The 21,377-nt window shown below is 39.2% G+C and overlaps 2 protein-coding genes across 7 annotated transcripts; both read left to right on the plus strand.

Annotated features, from left to right (window-relative positions):
• Positions 1-1,079: 1,079 nt before the first annotated feature.
• Positions 1,080-6,801, plus strand: dcp2 (decapping mRNA 2). The gene is made up of 11 exons (XM_053881884.1): positions 1,080-2,051; positions 2,752-2,903; positions 3,189-3,316; positions 3,391-3,489; positions 3,554-3,706; positions 3,787-3,899; positions 4,196-4,300; positions 4,916-5,015; positions 5,395-5,487; positions 5,601-5,652; positions 5,999-6,801. The coding sequence occupies exons 1-11, from the start codon at positions 1,984-1,986 to the stop codon at positions 6,130-6,132; spliced, it is 1,197 nt and encodes a 398-aa protein (XP_053737859.1). The 5' UTR covers positions 1,080-1,983; the 3' UTR covers positions 6,133-6,801.
• Positions 6,802-6,877: 76 nt separating this feature from the next.
• Positions 6,878-20,467, plus strand: LOC128762267 (3'-5' RNA helicase YTHDC2). 6 transcript variants are annotated; one of them, XM_053870417.1, is made up of 32 exons: positions 6,914-6,977; positions 7,390-7,498; positions 8,313-8,457; positions 8,578-8,668; positions 8,783-8,952; positions 9,104-9,306; positions 9,591-9,757; positions 10,195-10,297; positions 10,620-10,776; positions 10,846-10,953; positions 11,056-11,201; positions 11,362-11,500; positions 11,638-11,764; positions 11,835-11,900; positions 12,663-12,841; positions 12,951-13,047; positions 13,255-13,342; positions 13,502-13,582; positions 13,661-13,743; positions 13,900-14,005; positions 14,886-15,005; positions 15,104-15,376; positions 15,666-15,792; positions 16,064-16,269; positions 16,970-17,153; positions 17,243-17,331; positions 18,186-18,305; positions 18,573-18,715; positions 18,800-18,890; positions 19,101-19,310; positions 19,404-19,586; positions 20,149-20,467. In XM_053870417.1, exons 3-32 carry the CDS (start codon positions 8,319-8,321, stop codon positions 20,212-20,214), a joined length of 4,062 nt encoding a protein of 1,353 aa, XP_053726392.1. In that variant the 5' UTR covers positions 6,914-6,977; positions 7,390-7,498; positions 8,313-8,318; the 3' UTR covers positions 20,215-20,467. The 6 variants fall into 6 exon arrangements, with proteins under 6 accessions (XP_053726375.1, XP_053726402.1, XP_053726408.1 ...); XM_053870390.1 differs by having other exon boundaries at positions 6,915-6,977; positions 18,573-18,721; XM_053870400.1 differs by lacking the exon at positions 7,390-7,498 and having other exon boundaries at positions 6,878-6,977; positions 18,573-18,721.
• Positions 20,468-21,377: the final 910 nt, after the last annotated feature.

A 21,377-nucleotide genomic window follows, 5' to 3' on the forward strand; every position in this document is an offset into this window, starting at 1 on the left:
TGATGACTTTGCAGAATTATATTAATGCACGGTTGTTCCGCAGGTGATGACGAGACATGTTCATTTAAACGCTACAGTTTCAGATTAAATCCCAGTTGTGTGACTACTGTACAGGATAATAAACATTTATTACACGTTGTTATCGTCAATCGAGTTCAGACAAGCTTGTATTGATGGAACACCGTATAGTCACGACAGGTTGGTCTCGTCCTGGTCTCACAATAACGCATTGATGCAAACACCTTCTGATGTTTGCTGATGGCCACGTGAGTAATGTTGAAGTTTAAGAGCTGTGGAACATTACATGAACGTGTTTCCATCACTGCATTATTACATACATCAGCCACTTTAGATGAGTGGCCGAACACTTGGAAACGTGACCTCGGCAGAGACACTTTCATTGTCAGACACTTCAAGGTAAATGTATTGGTTCAACAAAAACAGCACCTGTAGACCAGAGAGGGTTCGTCAAACCTGAAGAAAGGAGGGTATGATAAAATTGAAAATAAAAAAATCAAGCGATGACGTCATGTGTGATTTTGAAATGACATTCTAAAAATGCACAGAAAATGTTTTGTTTTATTTAATTTAACCCACATTCAATTTAAAGATTCTCGACCTGTCTCATACATTAAAAAACCCACATCTACATTCTAAAATCTACATTCAGTTCTGATGTATAAGGGGCAAGAAATACTCCTAAAATAGCCAACGTAAAAGATGAACAATTAAAGAAAAATATTCAAACAAGAAAGTTACGTTTCAGTTGCATCATAATAAAAAAAAAAAGACAAAAATGTCAGACAGCAAAGTCAGCTTTTTAGTTTTTCTCTGAATCCTGAAATATTCGTGATTATTTTATTTTATTTTATTTTATTTTAGTTTAGTTTAGTTTAGTTTAGTTTAGTTTAGTTTAGTTTAGTTTAGTTTAGTTTAGTTTAGTTTAGTTTAGTTTAGTTTAGTTTAGTTTTTCTGTCAGCACTCTATTCCAAAACACTTTCCTAGTTTGTGGGCTCCCCACTGACCATGGCAATAAATTAAATTCTGATTCTGATTCTCTGACTTCAGGAGGGCCACATAAATACAGTCAATGGGCTGCATTTGGCACCCAGTCCGCACTTTGCCAAGGAAGACATACAGTATGTAGGTGATTCCTTAGCTTTGTTTTCAGGAGTTATGAATCTGAATGTTTCTATCATTTTAATGTATTATGTTTTGTTCATTATTGCACGTTATTCCAAAGCACTTCCCTAGTTGGTGGGATCCTCACAGACCTTGGCATTAAAACTGATTCTCATTCTGATTCTAATTCAGACAATACGGTTTTCAGTATTTCCTCGTCGCACATTTTTTATATTGTTGTTGTCATCTGTCATATATTGAGAACAGAAAAGGTGAACCATTGTATGGATTTGACCAAAAGTAATGATAACTACGGAGCCCTGGAAGGGACATGCATGTGTTTATTTTTTTGGATGTGACTTGCATATCTGATGACTGCAGTTGAGTGAAATGGTGTTATTGTTTGCAAAGAAAATCTAATTTTGTCAAAAATAATTCACCGGTCACTTTTGACTTTTCCGCGGTTTTTTCAGTCTCGAAAAACTGACTTTATTTTTTCAACTTGTTTTGTTTATGTGTGCACGAACATCTATGTACATGGGGGGTATACATCTTGTAAAGCGTAGTCTTTGGTTTTTGAAGAACGTTGAGATAAACCAATCATGTGTCGAACGATCAACTGCGCCTTCATTCGATTGGATAATTACCTTCCTGTTTGAAACGCCCACTAAAGAATTCTTCTCAGTTCACGGTGGATGTGGATCACTGCAAGAATGAGTGAAACTTGATTTTATCACCTTTATTTTACTCAAACGGCGACTGCGATCAGGGGACGACGAAACGGACATGTGACGGCAGTATTGTTCATGTAGCTGGATCATTTTTCACGGTCGTTCCTGCTTGCTTCAAGTAGGAACCTGAATGTTGTCGAACAACATGGAGACAAAAAGAATTGAGATTCCAACCGACGTGCTCGACGACCTGTGCAGGTAAATAACTATGTATCACAAACGTGTCCTAAGTCTTGCTGTAATTCTGTTTAATTCACTGGGCCACAAATTATCAATTTGTTTCGTGAGGGAAAAGTTCGACGTGTTTTCATACACATAGCGCCCTCCACAGGCGACAGTGTCATGTATTGTTTGTCTTGACGTTGTAATATTGTAGGTTGAACGTGGTTGGCATTTGATGCTGAAACATGTTAAATCGTTAATATAACAACAACATTCGGAATTTTTTAAAAACACACCGACAGTAGATTAGCAGGTAGACCGTCGCTGCTGTTTCGTCTCCCGCCACTTGAACAGCGTAAACACAGGAGCACACTGTTGTTACAAGATTTACGAAGCTTTATTTCAAGTCACGGTCATGCATTCGTTTTGCACCTCAAGTTGTTGGGCCGTAACCGCATCTAGTACTCAGTTGTTTATCAATAATCTTAACATTACCAGTGCTTGCCTTTCGGTTATGAATATCAACCGTGCGGCTGTTCAGGTGTGCAGGTTCCACACTATGGCATTTTTCGAGATGTTACTTTTGAATCCCAGTAGCATTCACATTACACCACCCATCACTGGTCTTTGGTTCCTGTGGTCAATGTCCTCTGTCAACGGACCTGATACAGTACATGAGTCAATTGCAACTGAATGTCGTTTTCTTTCTGTCTTTTCTCTTTTTGTGTCCCACCAGTCGGTTCATCCTCCACATTCCCAGTGAGGAGAGGGACAATGCGATTCGTGTGTGCTTCCAGATTGAGTTGGCTCACTGGTTCTACCTGGACTTCTGCATGCAGAACACCCCTGGAGCTCCACACTGTGGCATCCGGGACTTTGCCAAAGCCGATATCCTTACTCGACTCAGTTAGGACCTAGGAAGTTACTGGCTTATAACACTTAATAGCTGCTTTGTGTTACTGAGTCATGCCTGCTAACCAAACTGTCAGATGATATTCAGTCTTAAACAGTGAGGACTATGACTAGTTATTGAACAGTGGCAACTGTATATTTAAAACAGTACTGCTGAATTGTAGCATGTTGTGGAACTTTATATGACAGGATGGTTGTCCACTTCAAAGTGGTCATTACGCATGTTTTCATTTAGTTTTATTGTCCTTGACGGCTATAAACTTTTCCATCACTGTCCATTCCTGTTGCCTCATGGAGAGGATGTGCAGAAAGTTCTCGAGCAATGGAAGGAGTACAAGATGGGTGTGCCGACATATGGGGCTATCATTCTTGATGAATCACTGGAAAATGTAGGTGTACCTTTTCCTTTTTTTTTTTTAAATTAATGGAAAAACTTTCATCCAGTTGCTGTTTCAATCTTCAGGTGTTGCTGGTTCAAGGCTACCTTGCCAAGTCAGGTTGGGGTTTTCCAAAAGGGAAAGTGAACGAGGATGAGCCTCCTCATGACTGTGCCGTCCGTGAGGTGAGGCGCACATGTACCCCACAGTTTCATAAGTTGGTATGTCAAAGTAAGTGTCCTTATGCAGGTGTTGGAGGAGACGGGCTTCGACATAAAAAACCGCATCTGCAAAGAGCAGTACATAGAACAGAAGATCACCGACCAACTTGTGAGGCTTTATATAATACCTGGAGTGTCAAAGGACACTAAGTTCTACCCCAAAACAAGAAAGGAGATCAGAGTATGATATTCAGTTTTGCTTTATTTCATTGTAGAGTATTATTACTGCTGAATTGATTTTCTGTCTCTTTTTGTTTGTAGAACATTGAGTGGTTCCCTATTGACAAACTGCCGAGTCACAGAAATGACATGACTCCGAAGTCAAAACTTGGACTTGCTCCTAACAAGTTTTTTATGGCCATCCCATTCATCAGGTGGGTAAAATTAAATGCTGAGGTGTTCTGTTAATCTCATTGTGAGCAGGGTACTCAAAAGGTGCTTTATAAATAAAGCTCTAGTACTGTTATTATCACTAAAAATATTCTAAAATGAAATCTATTTTTCAATGTAATTGGATATATTTTCATCTTAAATGCTAGATAATGAGATTTTACCACTTCATCATAGGAAAAAATAGAACAATTAAAAGAAAAAAGGAAAAATATTTAATTGGATCAATAAATGCATTTACAGTATAGTTTAATTGGTTTTAATATCGTAATGTCTGCAGACCGCTTCGGGAGTGGATCAACAGATCAAAGGCAGAGTCCACAGACAGCGATGATGAGTTTTCCAACAGTGGACACACTCCAAACAAGCCTTCAGAGAACAATAGGTAAGTGCCTCGATTTTTCCAGAACCGTGGTTAACAATACATTAAACAGGATTTGCCTTACTTTTTACTGAGGGTTACGAATGTGGCTTTGTGCTATATGTAAACTATATAGACACTGTACTTTCCTGTGGAGCTCTCCGGAATATAAGCCATACACACTAAAGAAGAAGGACATAGGTTTTGTATATACATAAGATGCTCCATCATATAAGCCAAACCGGTGGCAGTGCAGTTTACACTAGAGACATTAAAAGTATGTGGGGATCACTTTTGAACTAGTTTTGAAAACGGAATCCAGCCTCAGGACTGATTTATGAAAGAAACTCGCATCATGTCGCCAATATAGTTAGACTCATCACATCAGACCCAGGCAAACATGGTGCAAACAAAAGAAGAAAATGTCAATGAAATCCCTGTTGTTTGTTTTAGATTAGATTAATCCTACAGTATCACAATGTCACAAGATCAATATCTTTCCGGCATGAAACTCATTTGCCTGTAAAAGTCCACATATTAGCGGCAGTATTGGTTCAGGTTTCAGACAGTGAGAAATAAACATTGGAGTGGGTCTTGGTCTCCTGAAATTTGGAAACATCTCACCTTTTCTTCTGCTAGGTCGAAATCCAGACGTTCTCAAGGAATCGAGGCTTTTTCAGTGGATGTTTGGGCCAAAAACAAGCAGCAGAAGACATCCGGCCAGCATGAGTATTTTCTGGTGAGTAACACTGGATGGCTGTCTGAAGTAAAATATTGTCCACCCAATTCACCCTCCAGAACGGTTTGTCGCTCACATTGAAGTGAGGAGTTTGTACAAGCTATAGAACATTTTGAAGTCATAATAAACATTCTCACTCGAAGAAGGACAGCTGTGATAGTTAATCATTTTCTGTGATGCAGGTCATCCTCCTCCACCTGAACTTGTCTTGTACCCCTGCTTTGTCATGCTTTACCTCTTCATTCACAGAGACTTCCCTCTGCCTCTTAGGCCACCAAACAAATTGCTTTTTACTAATCCCATGTGTGTAAATGCAAACATGAGTTTATCTCTCTGTCGTTCACGATCCACCACATTCCCTTTTTGTTTTCTGCCGCAGAGTCCAAACGGCAAAGTGAACGGGAAGAAAAGCCAGGACTCCTATGTGAAAAAGGGAACCAGTGACAACCAGCAGCAGGCGAAAACCATTTTAGTCAGTCATCTTATATTACTTTGTATACATACATTTCACCAATATCTCAACAGGTCATGGGAATACCTTGTCAAAAACAGATCAATGAACAGTATTTTTTTTTTTATTCTCAGAAAGAAGACAAGAAGCTTCAACCCAGGAGACTGCAGGACAGCTTTGATAAAGGTATGTTCTTATGCCGTTGATGTTGAATGAGGATCATTTGTAAGCCAGAAGCTGCTAAGCAGAGTTGAGAAAGGTACCAGAGCATAGCACTTTTTACTGTCCTTTTTTGAATTACAATCTCTAAGGAGCTCAGTGGTTCTTGAGTTAACCACATGTGGATGCGAGTTGAATGTCTGTCACCTTCTCATGCAAATAACCAACATTATCTTTGGCTAATTCACTCTATAAATGCTGACAAATGTTGGTCCTTTTATTTTTCCCATTGAGCACGGTCATGACCTTGGAACTGAAACAGGTTTTCTCTCTTTTATAAAAGATTTGTTGCTTAACTATTCCTTATCCTCAGATGCACACCGAAGCAACTCGGCTAACAGTCTTGAGACCGTCCTCCACAGAGACGGTGAACACCTGCTCTCTTCACGGGCCTTCCTCAATTTTAAATTTGACAGAGATGCCATCATGAAATGTTTCGACTTCTAACTATTGAGACTCTATGTTCCTCCTGCTACTCTTCAAGACGTTGAACCTGAAAGCCTGGACAAGAATGTTTGTGATGATGAAATTGTATTTCTGCCTTGCTTGTGATTTTCAGGAGCCTATTTTTGGTGGTTGGTTGAAGTACAGAAACATTTTTTAGAGAATGACATCAACATGACTGAAACGTAAACCTTGATTTTACATGAAAGTAACATATGAACTGTTTGTAATTACATTTGTATGCAGTTGCACTAAATGACTATTAGTTGAAGAAGGCACAGCAGTTGCATTTTTTTGTTAAGAGTTTTCATTGGACTGGTAAGTGGGATCTAAACGTCATATCATTACAAATGTTAGTTGTTATCGGCATTCAAGGATAATCTGTTTCTCCACCATCCACATGAGACATTTGAATTTTTTTTCTGTTTTATCGACATTGTGGAACATTTTACTGCACTGACTGAAGACCAATATTATGTCACTGCAGTTCAACATTTTTTAGTGATACATTTCTGTAGTGTTCACGTTTCAAGCATTTTTTTTTTCACTCTTGCCCATGTGCAGTTATTACTGAGTTGGGGAATGTTCATCACTGTCTTTTTGTATTCTTCATGTGCTACTAAGCTTTGTTGTGACTTCGAATTGAATGTCCATAAAGTATTTTTGCCCATTTTCTTGTCTGTCTTTCAAAGGAATTCTATTTAAGTATAACTGCATCATGAACTGTTATTCCTTTACTTGAAAACTTGCTGAGGTCATATCTAGAATGTAGTCAGGTGTAGTTTCTTGTCACCAAACGGCCACATGTATGTGGTCCCACCAGCACTGATGCACAAGACACGTTGCAGGTAGGATGATCACAAAAACAACATGGAGGCATCCCTGAACAAAAGCAAACAGGGATGTTTTTCGCCATATAATGGCCAGGGTTTCCGCTACTCTGAATGTATTTGAAATTCTTATAAAATTGAAATTCTTATACAAATATTTTCAAGACATTAAAAGAGCTTTAGTTTAAATAAGGTGATATACAAACTTGAATATAGTCACCATCGTGATATATGGTACTAATGTCAAATTGATGCAAAAAAAAGTTGTAGGGGTCCATAATTAAATTCAGTAATATACCAAATTCATTCAAATGGAAAAATGTGGCTTCTTGTGGAAAATATCCTTACGCGCTCTCTCTCTCTCTCTCTCTCTCTCTCTCTTTCTCTCTCTCTCTCTCTCTCTCTCTATATATATATGGAAACTTTGAAGTTAACGATTCTGAACCGGAAGTAGTTGATTGACTACAGCCGGCGGTTCTTCTATCAAATGGAGAAGAGCGCTGCGGCTGTCGGGAGGTTGGTTGTACAAGCGAAGCTAGGTATTGTTTTGATCATTGTGAACGAATAATACCTCAATTGCGACGGGAAACAGTCTAATTCACTGCTGTACTGTCCGGTGTTTATAGTGTCCCTCTGCATTGTCATGTTTACATCCGCTGAGCTAAGTTGCTAAGCCTGAAGTTGAAGCTAGTCACTCACAGTTTCTGTACCGTTGAAACGCACCTTATCCGACCAGAGACTTTGGTTTCGGTTTAATGTACAAAGTCTGCATTTGTTTTTCATTCAACGTCACGTTCAAGTTGTGCTGCTGTTAGGTTGGTTTGGGCATATGGCGTATATGAACTTGCTCTGCAGAGTAGTTGTCATTGAAAATATGTCCAGTTCAGTCCGAGCAATTATGAAGTTTCCTTAATGAATATGTAAATAACATTCCAGGGCATTGCTTCTGGAATGTCAAAGAGGGTTTGCAGTTCAATCGATTTATCATCTATGCGTGAGGTTTTTAAATGGCATTCTTCTTCGCTTCAACGATAAGGCAGAACGTGAACGAGAAAGCGCCTTATTGTGCCAAACATTGCCTAAACTTTGGGGAGAATCTTGGCTCTAGGGGAAGTGTGCGTCACCCTCTGTCTGACCCTAGCATCTCTTGAGATCCACCAGTTACGGATGGTTGAAATCGTTTGGGAAGTTTGAAATCCCTCATCAAATAATTAGCATTACAAGGAAAATACTGTCAATTTCATGCATTGAGCTAAATTTTGCAGCAATTTGAGTTGTACTTCAGTTCTCTCATGAATTTCACTTCATCTTTACAAGTATTTGCCACTCAATTGACTTTATTTTGATTTGCAGTTCATCATGTCAAAGAAAGGAGCCAAAGGCCACAAGAAAACAAAACCTCCCCCTCCTGGATCATTCAAAGAGATACACATCGATGAGGAGGTCAAGATTTCTGTGAGCCTCTCTTTAGAAAGGTTTCACTTAAGCGATGAGAAAGGTTCTTACTTTTGATTTCCTGCTTTTTACAAGTATTGTCAACAATTTAACTAAAGGGAATTGTTCACAAATGTCCTTTCACTGGTGATGAAAATGTGACATATCTCTCCTAATACAATAGAGATGCAGTTTCCATCTTCTCTGACAAGTACAGAGAGGGCCTTCATTCATCGACTGGCACAGTCCCAAGGTTACATATCTAAAAGCACAGGGTAAGGTGGACTGTTTGTTAAACCTTTTACATGTTTATTTGACCACAACTAATATTTTTTTAGAAGATGAATGATTGATCTTGTTTGTTAATTCTTTCTTGTCTACTTTTCCAGCAAGGGATCTAGTCGTTTCTTGACGATAAAGAAGAAGAGTAGCACATACAACTCTCAACCTACCTACCCACTCCGACTGTGTCACAACTCCTTAACCTTAATTAGAAATCTTCTTCAGAGGTATCCCGCCTCCAACAAAGAAGACAGTCGGTCTGTTGTGCCAGACCATGGTAAGCAAGTGTTTATGGGAGACTTGATCTTTCATTGTTTTTCTGTGAGCTTTCCTGTGTCACTAGTGAACTAAGTTGTTGAACTTAATTTATACACATTGGCTATTTTTTAAACTTGAGTTTGCAACATGTCTTTTTGTGCCCTTCTCAGATAACAGCACAGACAAGAGCAAGACAAATGGGCGTTTAATCTACAGTATTCCTCTGGTCCCGCAGCGGAGAAGCCCATCAGAGTTTGACACTTTCAGAAGTTCACTGCCTGTGCACGAACGACAGGAGGAAATAACCCAACTGATCCGAGAGAACAGGGTGGTGCTTGTTTTGGGAGAAACAGGCTCCGGAAAAACTACACAGGTTTGTCTATTTGAATGTTGCGTATCATTTGTGTAATCACACACAGTGAAATGACCTCATTTCCATTTAAAGAGATGTTGTCTCAAGAATTTTTTTAAAGATTTGTTGTTTTGTTTCAACATAGTTGGAGTATGTTTAAATAAAATACCGTACATATTTTTTTTATATTTGTAAAAAAGCGTTATCAGTTATGGGCATCAATCTTGATGTATTTGCTCCTGATGCATATTAACTGTCATGACGCAATTCCTTTTTGTCCTGACTTGTTTTCTTTTTTACTCCAGATACCCCAGTTTATCTTAGACGACTGTTGCTGGAGAGGAGTACCATCTAGAATTATATGTACACAGCCCAGACGTTTAGCTGCGATTGCTGTGGCAGAGAGAGTTGCTGCTGAACGTGGAGAAATAGTGGGCCACACAGTCGGATATCATATCAGGCTAAAAAGCAGGTATATGAAAAATTACAGATTTGAATGCTCATTTTGAATTAAGTGATTTCCTGCCTTTAACATTGGAATAGCATTTGCAATAGATTAAGTGTTTTTTTTTTAATCTGCAAAAGTCACATCAACCTACTATCATTCTGGTACGTAACAACACAATACTCATCTCAGGGTAGTAACTATAACAGGGTTCACTTCCAACTTTAGTTTTTCTATTCATATGATTGACATGAGGTTGAGTTTTGGTTTTCCTTTCAAGCAACATGCTTGTATGTTTTCATTTTCCACAATCCAAAGTTCCACCCCTGAAGTACATAACTTAAGGGGCACCAAGCTGTACTGTCAAATCAAACTGTATCCTAGATTTACCCACCAACAAAAACATTTGCCTTGTGACTTGTGACTGTCGTCCTTTGTGTGAACCTTTTTCTGTGACATTACAGAGTGTCTCCAAAGACTCTGCTCACTTTCTGTACTTGTGGAGTTTTCCTTCGAACACTGATGTTGGGAGATGCTAGCTTGAGAGATGTCACGCACGTGATTGTGGTGAGTCCCAATATGATACCTGTTGTTTGTGATTTATTTGATTAAAAAAAAAACAGGTGCCTGAAAAGAGCACCTTTAAGTGTTAAAAAATGATGTCATATATGCACGAATAAGAATGCCAAGACACTTGTATACAAACAGCCAGTTAGCCACATATTTGTGCTGTTTCCTTCTACTCACCTGCACTGCTCAGGAAGTAACAGAATTACTTACAACTACTACAGTGATACTTTGGGAAAATTACAGCGTCAAAGTAAAATTCATTTTTGTATTAAAAAAGTTAAGAAGGTAAGCATCAAAAGTTTGAAAATGTGTTTCCCAGGACGAAGTGCATGAGCGTGATGGCCTAGCTGACTTCCTGCTCACCAAGATGCGGGAAGTGCTTCAGAAGTCACCCACGATCAAACTGATCCTCTCCAGTGCTGCCCTCGATGTAGATCTGTTCCTGAACTACTTTGGCTCCTGCCCCATTATCCACTGTATGTGATCTAGAAAACTCTGACGTTTTCCCACTGTGGCACTTGTTGACTGTTTGAATGCTGTTCTAGTGAAAGGAAGACAGTTTGTTGTGAACGAGTTTTTCCTCGAGGACATTCTCAGACTGACTGACTTTGGCAACCGGGACAAAATGAAGTATAAGGAAGAGACAGAAAAAGGTGAGGATTTTTAAATATTTAAAAAAATTTTACTACTGTATGAACTTTGTAATTTACATCCCTTCTCATGGTCCATGCTTATTCTGTGTGCCCTATTTACAGAGGAGCAGAAACGGAAGGTTCTAACAGACTGGTGTAAAGCTGTGGTAACTTCTGTTGATGAAGAACAGAGCGCTCAAGTTTCTTCCCTGGACCTGCTTGGTGACAGCAATGACTTGACAACAGGGGACAATCCATCTAACAGTCAGGTGATACGATTATTTGGATGAACTGCAAGCACACTTTTCATATGAGGATGATTAATGTACAAATTGATTAGAATAGCATATCTTTTTTAATGCACGCTTCCTGATCGTGATGCTGATGCAGCTAGTAAATCTGATTCACCCTGTGAGTTTATGGTTATAGGGCATGAATGCAGCTGGACAGCAGCTGGTGCCGTGGCTCTATAGAGAGATGGATACCTGCATTTCCCTCATTTTCCTCAAGGAAGACCTGGAGGCCTTCACTCAGCTCTTCAACCTCATTCACTATGAGAATGTGGATGGTATGTTTTAAGAAGATGCAACACAAGATTTGTGTTGCTTCGTAGTGGGTTTCAAGAAAAAGAAACAGTTTGTGCAGTGATCACAACAGAGACTTGTGAATATCTGTATGATTTTTTTCCCCTTTTTCTTAATTTAGTGGACTACACTCACAGTGAGACAGGAGCTACTGCTCTGATGGTCACCGCAGGAAGAGGGTTAGTCTCACAAGTGGAGCAGCTGCTCAGCATGGGGGCCGATGTTCATAAGAAATCTTCAAATGGATGGTAGGGAGGATGATTTCTGAATCCTTCTCACGTACTTGACTCTTTTTAGTACAATTCTGTCTCGTCACAGGACTGCTATAGACTTTGCTACCCACTTCCAGCAGACAGAGGCATTGGATCTTCTTCAATCTCAGATGTGAGTTCTGCAATCTCTGAGCAACACATAGAGGTCATTGAAATTGCCTTTGTCGAGAGCCCAAGGTGTAACAGTAAACTACATGTTAAAAATTAAGTTGGAATGAAGGGGAATCACCAAGTCTCTCACACACACATCTAATTTATCAACTGTGAGTGATGATTGTGCAGTGTTTCAACATTAGAATATGCCTTAAATCATATTGTGATTTTGTGTTTAATACTGGTTGAATGAATGCAGACACCTCTATTTTCTGTGTGAGTGACGTCAAGGGAAACTCTAGAAAAAGATTTTTATCTCAATTTATTTGGACTCACAATACATTATGTTATACGTTGCCTCCAGGCCCGTCCTCCTGAGGTTCTCCATTCTCCAAATTGGAAGAAGGTTTGAGGCTAAAGACCCAAGGTCTATTTACTTTGACTGCTGCCCTCAGAAAAAAGCAGATATGAAGCAAAACAATTTTTCAAAAATGTATTATGTAAATATTTTTCATTATCAGAGAACAACACTTTACTTACTTGACTGACAAGAATTAATCCTAACTCCTGAGGTCATGTCCGTTCATTATTGTAAGGGAAGTTAACACATGCTATTAGTTCTGATTAGAAGAACAATGAGAATGGAGGATAAAACTTTGATATATGATATTGATAAACAGGATAATGGTAAAAATGAGTAATTTACAGAGAACACCTGCATGTTTCACTGTGACAGTAACTAGATGATATTTGAAGTAATATCCTAACTTTATTTGCACAGTCTGTTAGGAGAGGCTGCAAGTGTGGAGGAGCCTGTGGTGGTGCAGTGTGACAGTGTGGAGCTCAGTGCAGAAGACCAGGAGACACTGAAGCAGTACCACCACAGTTTTGACGATGAGCTGGTGGATGTGGATCTAATTATTGAACTCCTTTACTACATCTGCAGTACCTCCAGCGAAGGTAAGGCACAGCACCAATATGAATGCTTCCAAGACTATTTGGGGTCAGAGTGAAAAGTGTACCATCCTGTGGGACAGTGTACACAAACATGATTGAGTTCATCTTGCAGGCGCTGTTCTCATTTTTCTTCCTGGCTACAATGAGATAGTGACTCTCAAAGACAGAATCCTTTATGACGATAAAAGGTTCTGCACCAACTGTGAAAAGTAAGTGGACTATTATTTCAGTGTTTAATTGATTTCAGTTTCAGTGAAGAGAAGTTTTCTGTCGATTATTTAATGGTTCTAACGACTTCCTCATCCGTTTTCTTTTATTAGACATTCATTATTGACAGCCTTCAAAGATGAGGCTTAAACAAGGGGATGTTGGTGATCATCACCTTTTTCGTGAAGTTGCGTGTCTGTGTGTCACAGGTACCAGGTGTTCACCCTCCATTCAGACATGCATGCCATGGACCAGAAGCGAGCCATGAAGCCTTCTCCACCTGGTGTCAGGAAGCTCGTATGACTCATTTCATCATTTTTGCTTTTTATTTAAATTAGCTTTTTTCTTTACTGAAATGTTTGTGCTTTGCACAGAAATACTTCCTACATGAATTCTTGTGCTCATCATGCATTTAATCTGTTAAACAGGTGTTTGACCCAAATTTGTTTTTTTCAGATTCTTTCCACAAACATTGCTGAGACGAGCATCACAATCAATGATGTGGTCTTTGTCATTGATTCAGGAAAAGTGAAAGAGGTATATGAACTACAATCTTTTTTTTAGCAATTATGTTGTGATTTCACAAACAGTTTTCACATAAATAGTCTTTTGCAGAAATCCTTTGATACCATTAGCCATGTATCGATGTTGAAGTCAGTTTGGATCTCAAAAGCAAGTGCTCTGCAGCGGAAAGGAAGGTAAAAACCATGCAAAAACCGTACATATTTTATTGTTTTTTTTGCAAACACTATCCATTCTCCTCTGGGGAATGTAGAAGGTTTCCTAAAAACAAATAAAAAAAGATTTTTTTGATGGCACTATATTTTAACTAGCAATTCTTTACCCCTCCTAAGGGCTGGCCGCTGCAGACCAGGGGTTTGTTTTCGCCTATACAGTCGTCTTAGGTTTAACAGCATGCTGGAGTTCCAGGTTCCCCAGTTGCAACGGATGGCTCTGCAGGTAGGAAGTCGTTGGTTTCAACGTCATGCAGATTGGGGAACACATATTAATCATTAATAAACCTTGGCCATTTACTGTCAACAATGATCATTGTGTTGTTTAGAGTGAGATTTCGGTGACCATTCCAGGGTAGAATATACTCAACAATACAGTTACAATACAGTAATCATTACTTTTGTAATCATTAATTACTGGATAATAATCTGCTAATACACATAAAAATTAGTAGTTTATGGTTGTCTACGTTCCAAAATCGGATGTGCACCTATTTATTTAGTTTTGTTTTGAACATTTCAAAGGGTTTCTTAGAGGTATGCGGGCTTTAGTTAAGTTAGACTCTGTTAGGGATGGGCGATAACTTATTGTACACGATATACCGGCAAAAACAATCCCTGTGATGAGAATTTTGCATCTCACGATAAATTTGATAAACAAACGGCACACTTGCCGCATTAGACTGCCATATATGAATATGACCCACCCATGATGGCGCACCGCCCTATGTTTATTGTTAAACATAAACAAATTCCGCTGATAAGTTTCATGATAAAACAGTTTCAGGAAAGACTGTAGTGTGTTCAACACATATTGTAGAATGAAAGTGTATTTATCATGACAATTGTAATTATATATATATATCATATATCTTGTTTTTTTTTAAACCGTGATTGTCTGTCAATCCTGTCGGTAAAAGGCAGAGATTGCTCTGCAATGGTCAGCAACATGTTGTCACTACCCTGATCCTTGATTTTGTCGACGAAATGTGGGTTGCTCTGCTACTGCCTAGCTGTTATCAAGATAAATAAATAGTTAATAAATATAATTGCAGTTTGCCTCATATAATATTCATATGTTATTCATGTACTGTACTCCCTTTTAGGAACTATGTCTGCAGACCAAAATGTTGGCACCCTCCCTCTGCTCAATAGCAGACTTCTTATCAAAAGCTCCTCAGCCTCCCCCAGTTCACACCATCAAAACTGCTATACAGATGTTGAAGGTAAAAACAGTTAAGATCAGTGATACCATTCTTTACCAACAATTGAGTGCCCACAATTAAAACATGAAATCTTGCTGTCCTCCCTGCTCCTCTTCCAGACAATAGATGCGCTGGACCAGAATGAAGATCTGACTCACCTTGGCTACCATTTAGCTGATCTACCTGTGGAACCTCATCTGGGCAAGATGGTGCTGTGTGGTGTGGTCCTCAAGTGCTTGGACCCCATCCTCACCATCGCCTGTACCCTGGGCTACCGGGACCCCTTTGTTCTACCTGCTCAGGCCTCTCACAAGAGAGCTGCTCTCCTCCGCCGCCTCAGCTTCACCGCCAACACCTACAGTGATCACATGGCTCTACTCAGAATCTTCCAGGTTAGTTCCCACTCTCAGACAGGATGGTTGATCTCACAAAATAAAGGTTCAATGATACTGTTACTTCATAACAGTAAAACTATATAGTAAAAATATAACTAATTTGTCCTCCAAATTATGCCAGAATTGTCCATCTCAACTGTTGTGAACTTGACACTTTTAATTTGTATACTTAAATTATCATTTGTCAAACACATTTTTGTTTGAAAAAAACAAATTACTGTCAATGACTGCACAAAGTTTATTGTACAAAACCTGCAGGGCATTGTTTTCTTCTGTTTGCTTTCAGGCATGGCAGAAGGCCTGTGCCGATGGTTGCGAAAGGACTTTTTGTGAGAAGAACTTCTTGTCACAGGCCACAATGGACATGATTCTTGGCATGAGAACTCATTTGCTGGGTCAGCTCCGTGCAATTGGTCAGTTTCTCTTTATTAAAATTAACACGGATCATTCATCACACACAATATAGGAGTTTCATAGTTTATTTTTTAAACTTTAAATACAGTGGAAATCAGCAATTAAAAAATGAACTTCACACATTTGCTGTTTCATCAGCTCAGTATCATACATGGGGACGTTTGTGTCAAAAGGTTTTGGTTGGCACAAAAAAACTTAATGAACAGAAGTAGCACTGGCCAGGAGTTATATTTTGCGTCCTTGTTTTGAATGGAGCATCTTCTTCGCCAGGATTTGTGCGCGCTCATGGGGGCTGCGATATCCGTGATGTGAACATGAACTCGGACAACTGGGCGGTAGTGAAGGCTGCGTTGGTGGCCGGCATGTACCCCAATCTGGTTTACATGAACAAGGAGGGATCTAGACCATCCACAAACAAGGAAAAAAAGGTTCTCTTTCACCCCACGTCCATCCTAAGTCACTACCAGCTGAAGAAGGTAAGAGGGCAGTTGAAATGGTCAGGTTGTCAGTAATGAGTGGTAAATCACAAATAATACTTTTATGTCTGTTTAAAATGAACACAACAGGAGCAAATAGCGTGAAAAACACAAAAAGTCTTGTGGTTTGCTGCTTAGGGATGCAAAAGCCCTTTACAACATCATGAACTTGTTTATTGCAAAGGTAGAGTAGGGACACATGATGACATCACAACACATCCTAATGGCATATTCATAGGAACAAACCTCCAAACTGGTGTGTTTGTGGTATTTTGCAGACCTAAATTGTCGTTTGCAGTCTGGAGGATCACTTCGTAGATGAGTTAACACGTAATTTAAATATGCACATACCCACTCGTAAACCCTCTGAAAGTTAAGAAGAATTCAAACTTCATATTTAGACACTGTGACTAGTCTGTTGGTAAAAATGACTAAGGATTATGAAACTGCAATTTACTTTGTGTTTTGGAACTGTTTAATTTATTAAGCATTGATCTTTCAAACATATTCCTCCTATGAAGCTCTTAAGACCCACAACTGAAGCTCACATTTGACTATGGTCACAATCCTGGGAGCACAAAACATCAACATGTGACATCTGACTGTTGCTTGTCATTGATCTCTTATTGCGATAGATAAGGTAAGGTTAGATATCCTTTACTGTACTGCTATGTCACGTTGTTGCTTGTTTGATATTCAGAGCACTTCAGGCAAGTTGGACCCCCAGCTTCCCACCGACTGGTTGATCTACGATGAGATGAGCCGAATCAACAGGGTGGCCAGTGTGCGCTGTTGCTCCTTAGTAACACCCATCACGATTGCCATATTCGGTGGCTGTGCCAGAACATTTGCTCCTGCCCTGCAGGATTCTGCTTCCCAGAAAGGTCCTCATATCCATGTTAACCCTTACAATGATACATGACTGGGAAGAACCACAGATGTTGACCTGACTTTGTTTTCATGTCTCTTTCAGAGGCCCCACTGAATGACAGTGATAGTGAGGCAGAGGAAGTAGCTGAGTTGAGGATTGATGATTGGCTTGTGTTCCACATGGACAAAGAGGTGGGAACGTGTGCTGCAAATTTAAAATTCTTTGTCTGAATCTTAAAAATTTGAAGCAGGTCATTAAAAAGCGTGAAAAGCCCGGTCTGAAATGGCTTGAAAAGGCATTAACTTTAATGTTCATAGGCATGAAAATTATTACAAATATATCGGTACTCTGTCTCGGCAAGTACTCAGTAGTCAGTAATCGTGCTCTTTTGTCCCATCTACCTCCGCCTCAGTACTATGGACCGACCGGACGGGGCGCCGACCTAGGCTCCCTGTATTAGCCGTGTTGTTGTTTTAGCCCAGGGTTCAGCCCACAAGAAAAAAATAGTGCTGTATCGTTTTAAATTACAGTATTCACAACCCAGGAGCCCGTCAACAGTAAACCAAAGGTGCATTTTGCTGCGTGTGGCTGTACAGACTTTGCACAGTAGCCATTAATGCGGTGTGTTTAATATTTGTACATTTGCATTTTCTGTTGTGTTCTCATTATGCGAAGCACTTTGTGTTGACTTAAATAGCCGTAAATTGTCTTGAGCCGCCTGACAGTTAGATTTAAATGTTCCAATATTAAATGTTGGCGTTGTGAAATGCTTCTTACAATCCGTGTATGAAAGTATCTGCAGTTGGATATGGGCTTGAAATGAATTGAAATGAGATTTGCTAATATCAGCAGAAACTCTGATCTTATATTAAAACATGTTTGAAACTGTAATAATTTCAGGGGAGACACGATCAAGGAATTAGCTTCCTGTTTTGTTTTGTTTTTTATGTAATTTGTTGAATCTATCTCATAGCTGAGAAAATTTCACCCGTATTGTACATTTCATTTCAGTTGCTCATATATACTATTGTGCTTCTGTCCACAGGCTGCTGAACTAGTGTCAGAACTTAAGCGGAGGTGGCACAGCCTATTCTTAAAACGCATCCGTTACCCTTCCAAACCCTGGTCCTTACAAGACGAAGCCTTCATTCACACCGTGGTCAATGTAAGATTTACTCCACTTTGCTTTTTGTCTTCTAGATTTTTGGACATTATAGAAAGTAGCTGTTCTTTTTAAGTGGTTATTGTCAATATTAATTTGGCAAATCTGATTTACTTTGGCGTTTTTCCTTTTTAATTACAGAGACATTAAAATATAAGGATAACTGAATATGAATAGTCACTCATATTTGACTGAATCTGGCTGTTAAATCAAATAAGAAAATGTCTCATTATCTATGGTTCTCTAATTCAATGACACTGTTTTTTTAAGGTGCTGTCAGTGCAGGAAGAGCTGGACGGCCTGCTCCAGCCCGTTGGAATTGGCCAGAGACCACGACCAATGGCAGCAGAGGATGACCAGATCAAGATGAGAAACCCCAGAAGCAAATTCCCATCAACCCCCGACACATCACAGTACAAGTATTTAGTGAATCATTACAATCCTTATTGTCTCTGCCAAAAGCAAGGCCAGTGTTTTAAACTTCTTCTGTTTTTTAGGGTGGCATCTGCCACCAAAGTTCCACAGAAAAGGTACAGTAATACCTCTGGCAGTCCTTCATGCAACCAAGGAGCCTCCTTCTCTGGGAAGGTTTGTTCCAAGTCCATTTCAAAAGATGATCAGTACTGATCTGACGTACTGTACGTAAATTAATTCAGCTTCAGTGTAGACAGCCATGTATAGAGATGGCACAAGAACATGCTTCTTTTCAAATCCAAATATTCTAACATACTGGTCTAAGTTGCATGCACAAGCTGGTGACCCAAACATATTACAGCATATTTATTCTCTAATTTTCAGCAACATCTAAGGTCCTATTCTCCACAACTGTCCTTCTCAACAACCCGCTACTTCATTATGAAAAGCAGCAATGCAGGAAACATAGAGGTTTCTCAGCAGAAAGGGATCTGGTCCACCACACCCAACAACGAGACCAAACTAGTCAAAGCCTTCCAGAAGAACCACCCCGTCATTCTCTTCTTCTCTGTTCAAAGTTCTGGACACTTTCAGGTACAGTCATTCACTGTTATGTGCAGAGCATGTGGGCCATTTTTGCTAATTGTATTTCTTTGTTTTTCTTTGGACTGTTTGAACAAACCACAGGGCTATGCTCGTATGACATCAACAGTTACCTGGGACAGTTGCCATGACTGGGGCTTCACTGGACTCGGAGGGGTCTTCAAGGTTGAATGGATCAAAAAAGAGCATGTTTCTTTCCACTGCACCAAACACATCCAAAACCAGTGGAACGATAACAAGAATGTCCAGATGAGCAGAGATGGTCAGGTGAGAATAAAACATGGAGTGGGTGTCTTTACGTACCTTTTTTCACCCATTCATTCACCCATTTCTTTCTGATAACTTCATTTAATCTCTTCCACTCAATGAGCTCTGTTTTAAAAGTAAGTTGTGTTTGTGTACCTCTTTCTAAACTCCAGCTCCTCTTGTTCTCTGTTGGTCTGCTGCAGCTTATTAAAACAAGTTTGAAGATTAAAGCACAATGTGTTTGCGTTATTTCCTGCTGTAAAGGTCAGGGCTGTGAGAGCAAGCATGATGATCAGGACAGTCAGGACAGTGAAAGCTTGCGGGCATCAAACTGAGCTCATTTTTTATATACATGGAAACAGTTTACACTGAAAATCAAATGATGCCTTCAAATATATAGCCAAATAAACATTTTAAGATGTCTTCCAATCTCTCTTGTTTAAGTGAAATACAACAAAACGTGGCGGATCAATGGTTATAATATGGTCATCAGGCTATGTGATGTAATGACCTGGAAATAACATAGGTGTTATGGAACAAATGGAAGATGGCCTTTCATAAATTGTTGTTTGTTGATTTGCAGGAGTTGGACACCAATGCAGGCAGGAAGCTGATGTTTGTTTGGGATGACATGGGCAGTAATCAATGAAGTTCAACCTCAACATCAGTCAGAATTTTTTGCACCATAACCTGTTTCACTTTGAATAACTGAGTTAAAATGTTGGAATCTGTTTTCGTTCTGTTCCAAACGTTGTAATGTTTGAATCCTACGAACTAGACCTGTGCATCTAAATGATCTGCCATCCCATCTTATCCGCTGCTTGAACTCGGATGAGAAAACAAGTTTTGTGTTCCAGTTCTATTGAAGAGACAGCTCAATTTGTGAATTGTTCGGCGACATTTCGATAAAAGCTTTTTGCTGTCACGTTGCACATTTATTTGCGCACCCCACTGAGGTGCTTGTTGTGTGCTTGTTATGTCAATCAACACTATTTTTCTCAAACGTTTTAATGGGGCAAAAAAAGAAAGCTGTGATTTATTTACGATCTCATTTTTGATCTTATTGATGGTGTGAAAAACACAAGTACAAAATATGCTGTTAAATCTGAACTTGGCTGTTTTGCTTTGAGAGAAGTTGTCAAATGTATTGTTCTTATGTATCATCTAGATTTTTATATCAAATAAAAATTCTGATACAAAAATTCATTTGCATTTCCTCTGTGTTGTAGACAAAAAGCGAGATGGAGAAATCAAAATTGAATAATATATTTTAACCATGAACACACACAGTGGAAGACTGCTTATCTTAAGCTAACGGAAACTTCGGAAACGGAATTCCTCCATCTATTTGACTTTTTCTCTAAATACCAGCCTACATGGAAGCAACTATCTTCAAATCATCACATCCTTCCTGCCATCTTTTACACTCTAGTTTTGACTAGATCGAAGCGGCTCTCCTGTTGTCGCTTGTGTGGGTGATCAAATGTTCAAATAAGCCTTTTTTCTGACTTTCTACAGCTGTGAAGTTAAAAAAAATGCAAAAAATATGTCATGGATGATGAATTACTTCTATATAATAATAATTTCCAGCTCCCCAGAAGTCCTTACACAACCTGACTAAACTCCATCAGTTTAATTTTGTGCAGTGTTTGAGTTGACGTTTGTTTATTCAGTTGTAACATGAACGTGATTTGTTATGAAAAGTTAATGACCACTGGCTCTGACCACACGGTTCCATCTGAATTGAAAATGTTTAAGTCTATCTCAATTTTATTTAAATAATACAACTTGTTGAAACAGATGAACAGAAAC

This window comes from Synchiropus splendidus, chromosome 1, assembly GCF_027744825.2.
Source record: "Synchiropus splendidus isolate RoL2022-P1 chromosome 1, RoL_Sspl_1.0, whole genome shotgun sequence".
Lineage (NCBI taxonomy): Eukaryota > Metazoa > Chordata > Actinopteri > Syngnathiformes > Callionymidae > Synchiropus > Synchiropus splendidus.

What these genes read in the sequence shown, in the direction of transcription:
- dcp2 (XM_053881884.1), top strand. Translation starts at nt 1,984, where the DNA reads ATGTTGTCGAACAACATGGAGACAAAAAGAATTGAGATTCCAACCGAC. An exon ending in TTGATGAATCACTGGAAAAT is followed by an intron (nt 3,317 to 3,390) that starts GTAGGTGTACCT and finishes TTCAATCTTCAG; the next exon opens with GTGTTGCTGGTTCAAGGCTA. An exon ending in AAACAAGAAAGGAGATCAGA is followed by an intron (nt 3,707 to 3,786) that starts GTATGATATTCA and finishes TTTTGTTTGTAG; the next exon opens with AACATTGAGTGGTTCCCTAT.
- LOC128762267 (XM_053870400.1), top strand. Translation starts at nt 8,319, where the DNA reads ATGTCAAAGAAAGGAGCCAAAGGCCACAAGAAAACAAAACCTCCCCCT. An exon ending in TTCTGCACCAACTGTGAAAA is followed by an intron (nt 13,048 to 13,254) that starts GTAAGTGGACTA and finishes TGTGTGTCACAG; the next exon opens with GTACCAGGTGTTCACCCTCC. An exon ending in AGATGAGCAGAGATGGTCAG is followed by an intron (nt 19,587 to 20,148) that starts GTGAGAATAAAA and finishes GTTGATTTGCAG; the next exon opens with GAGTTGGACACCAATGCAGG.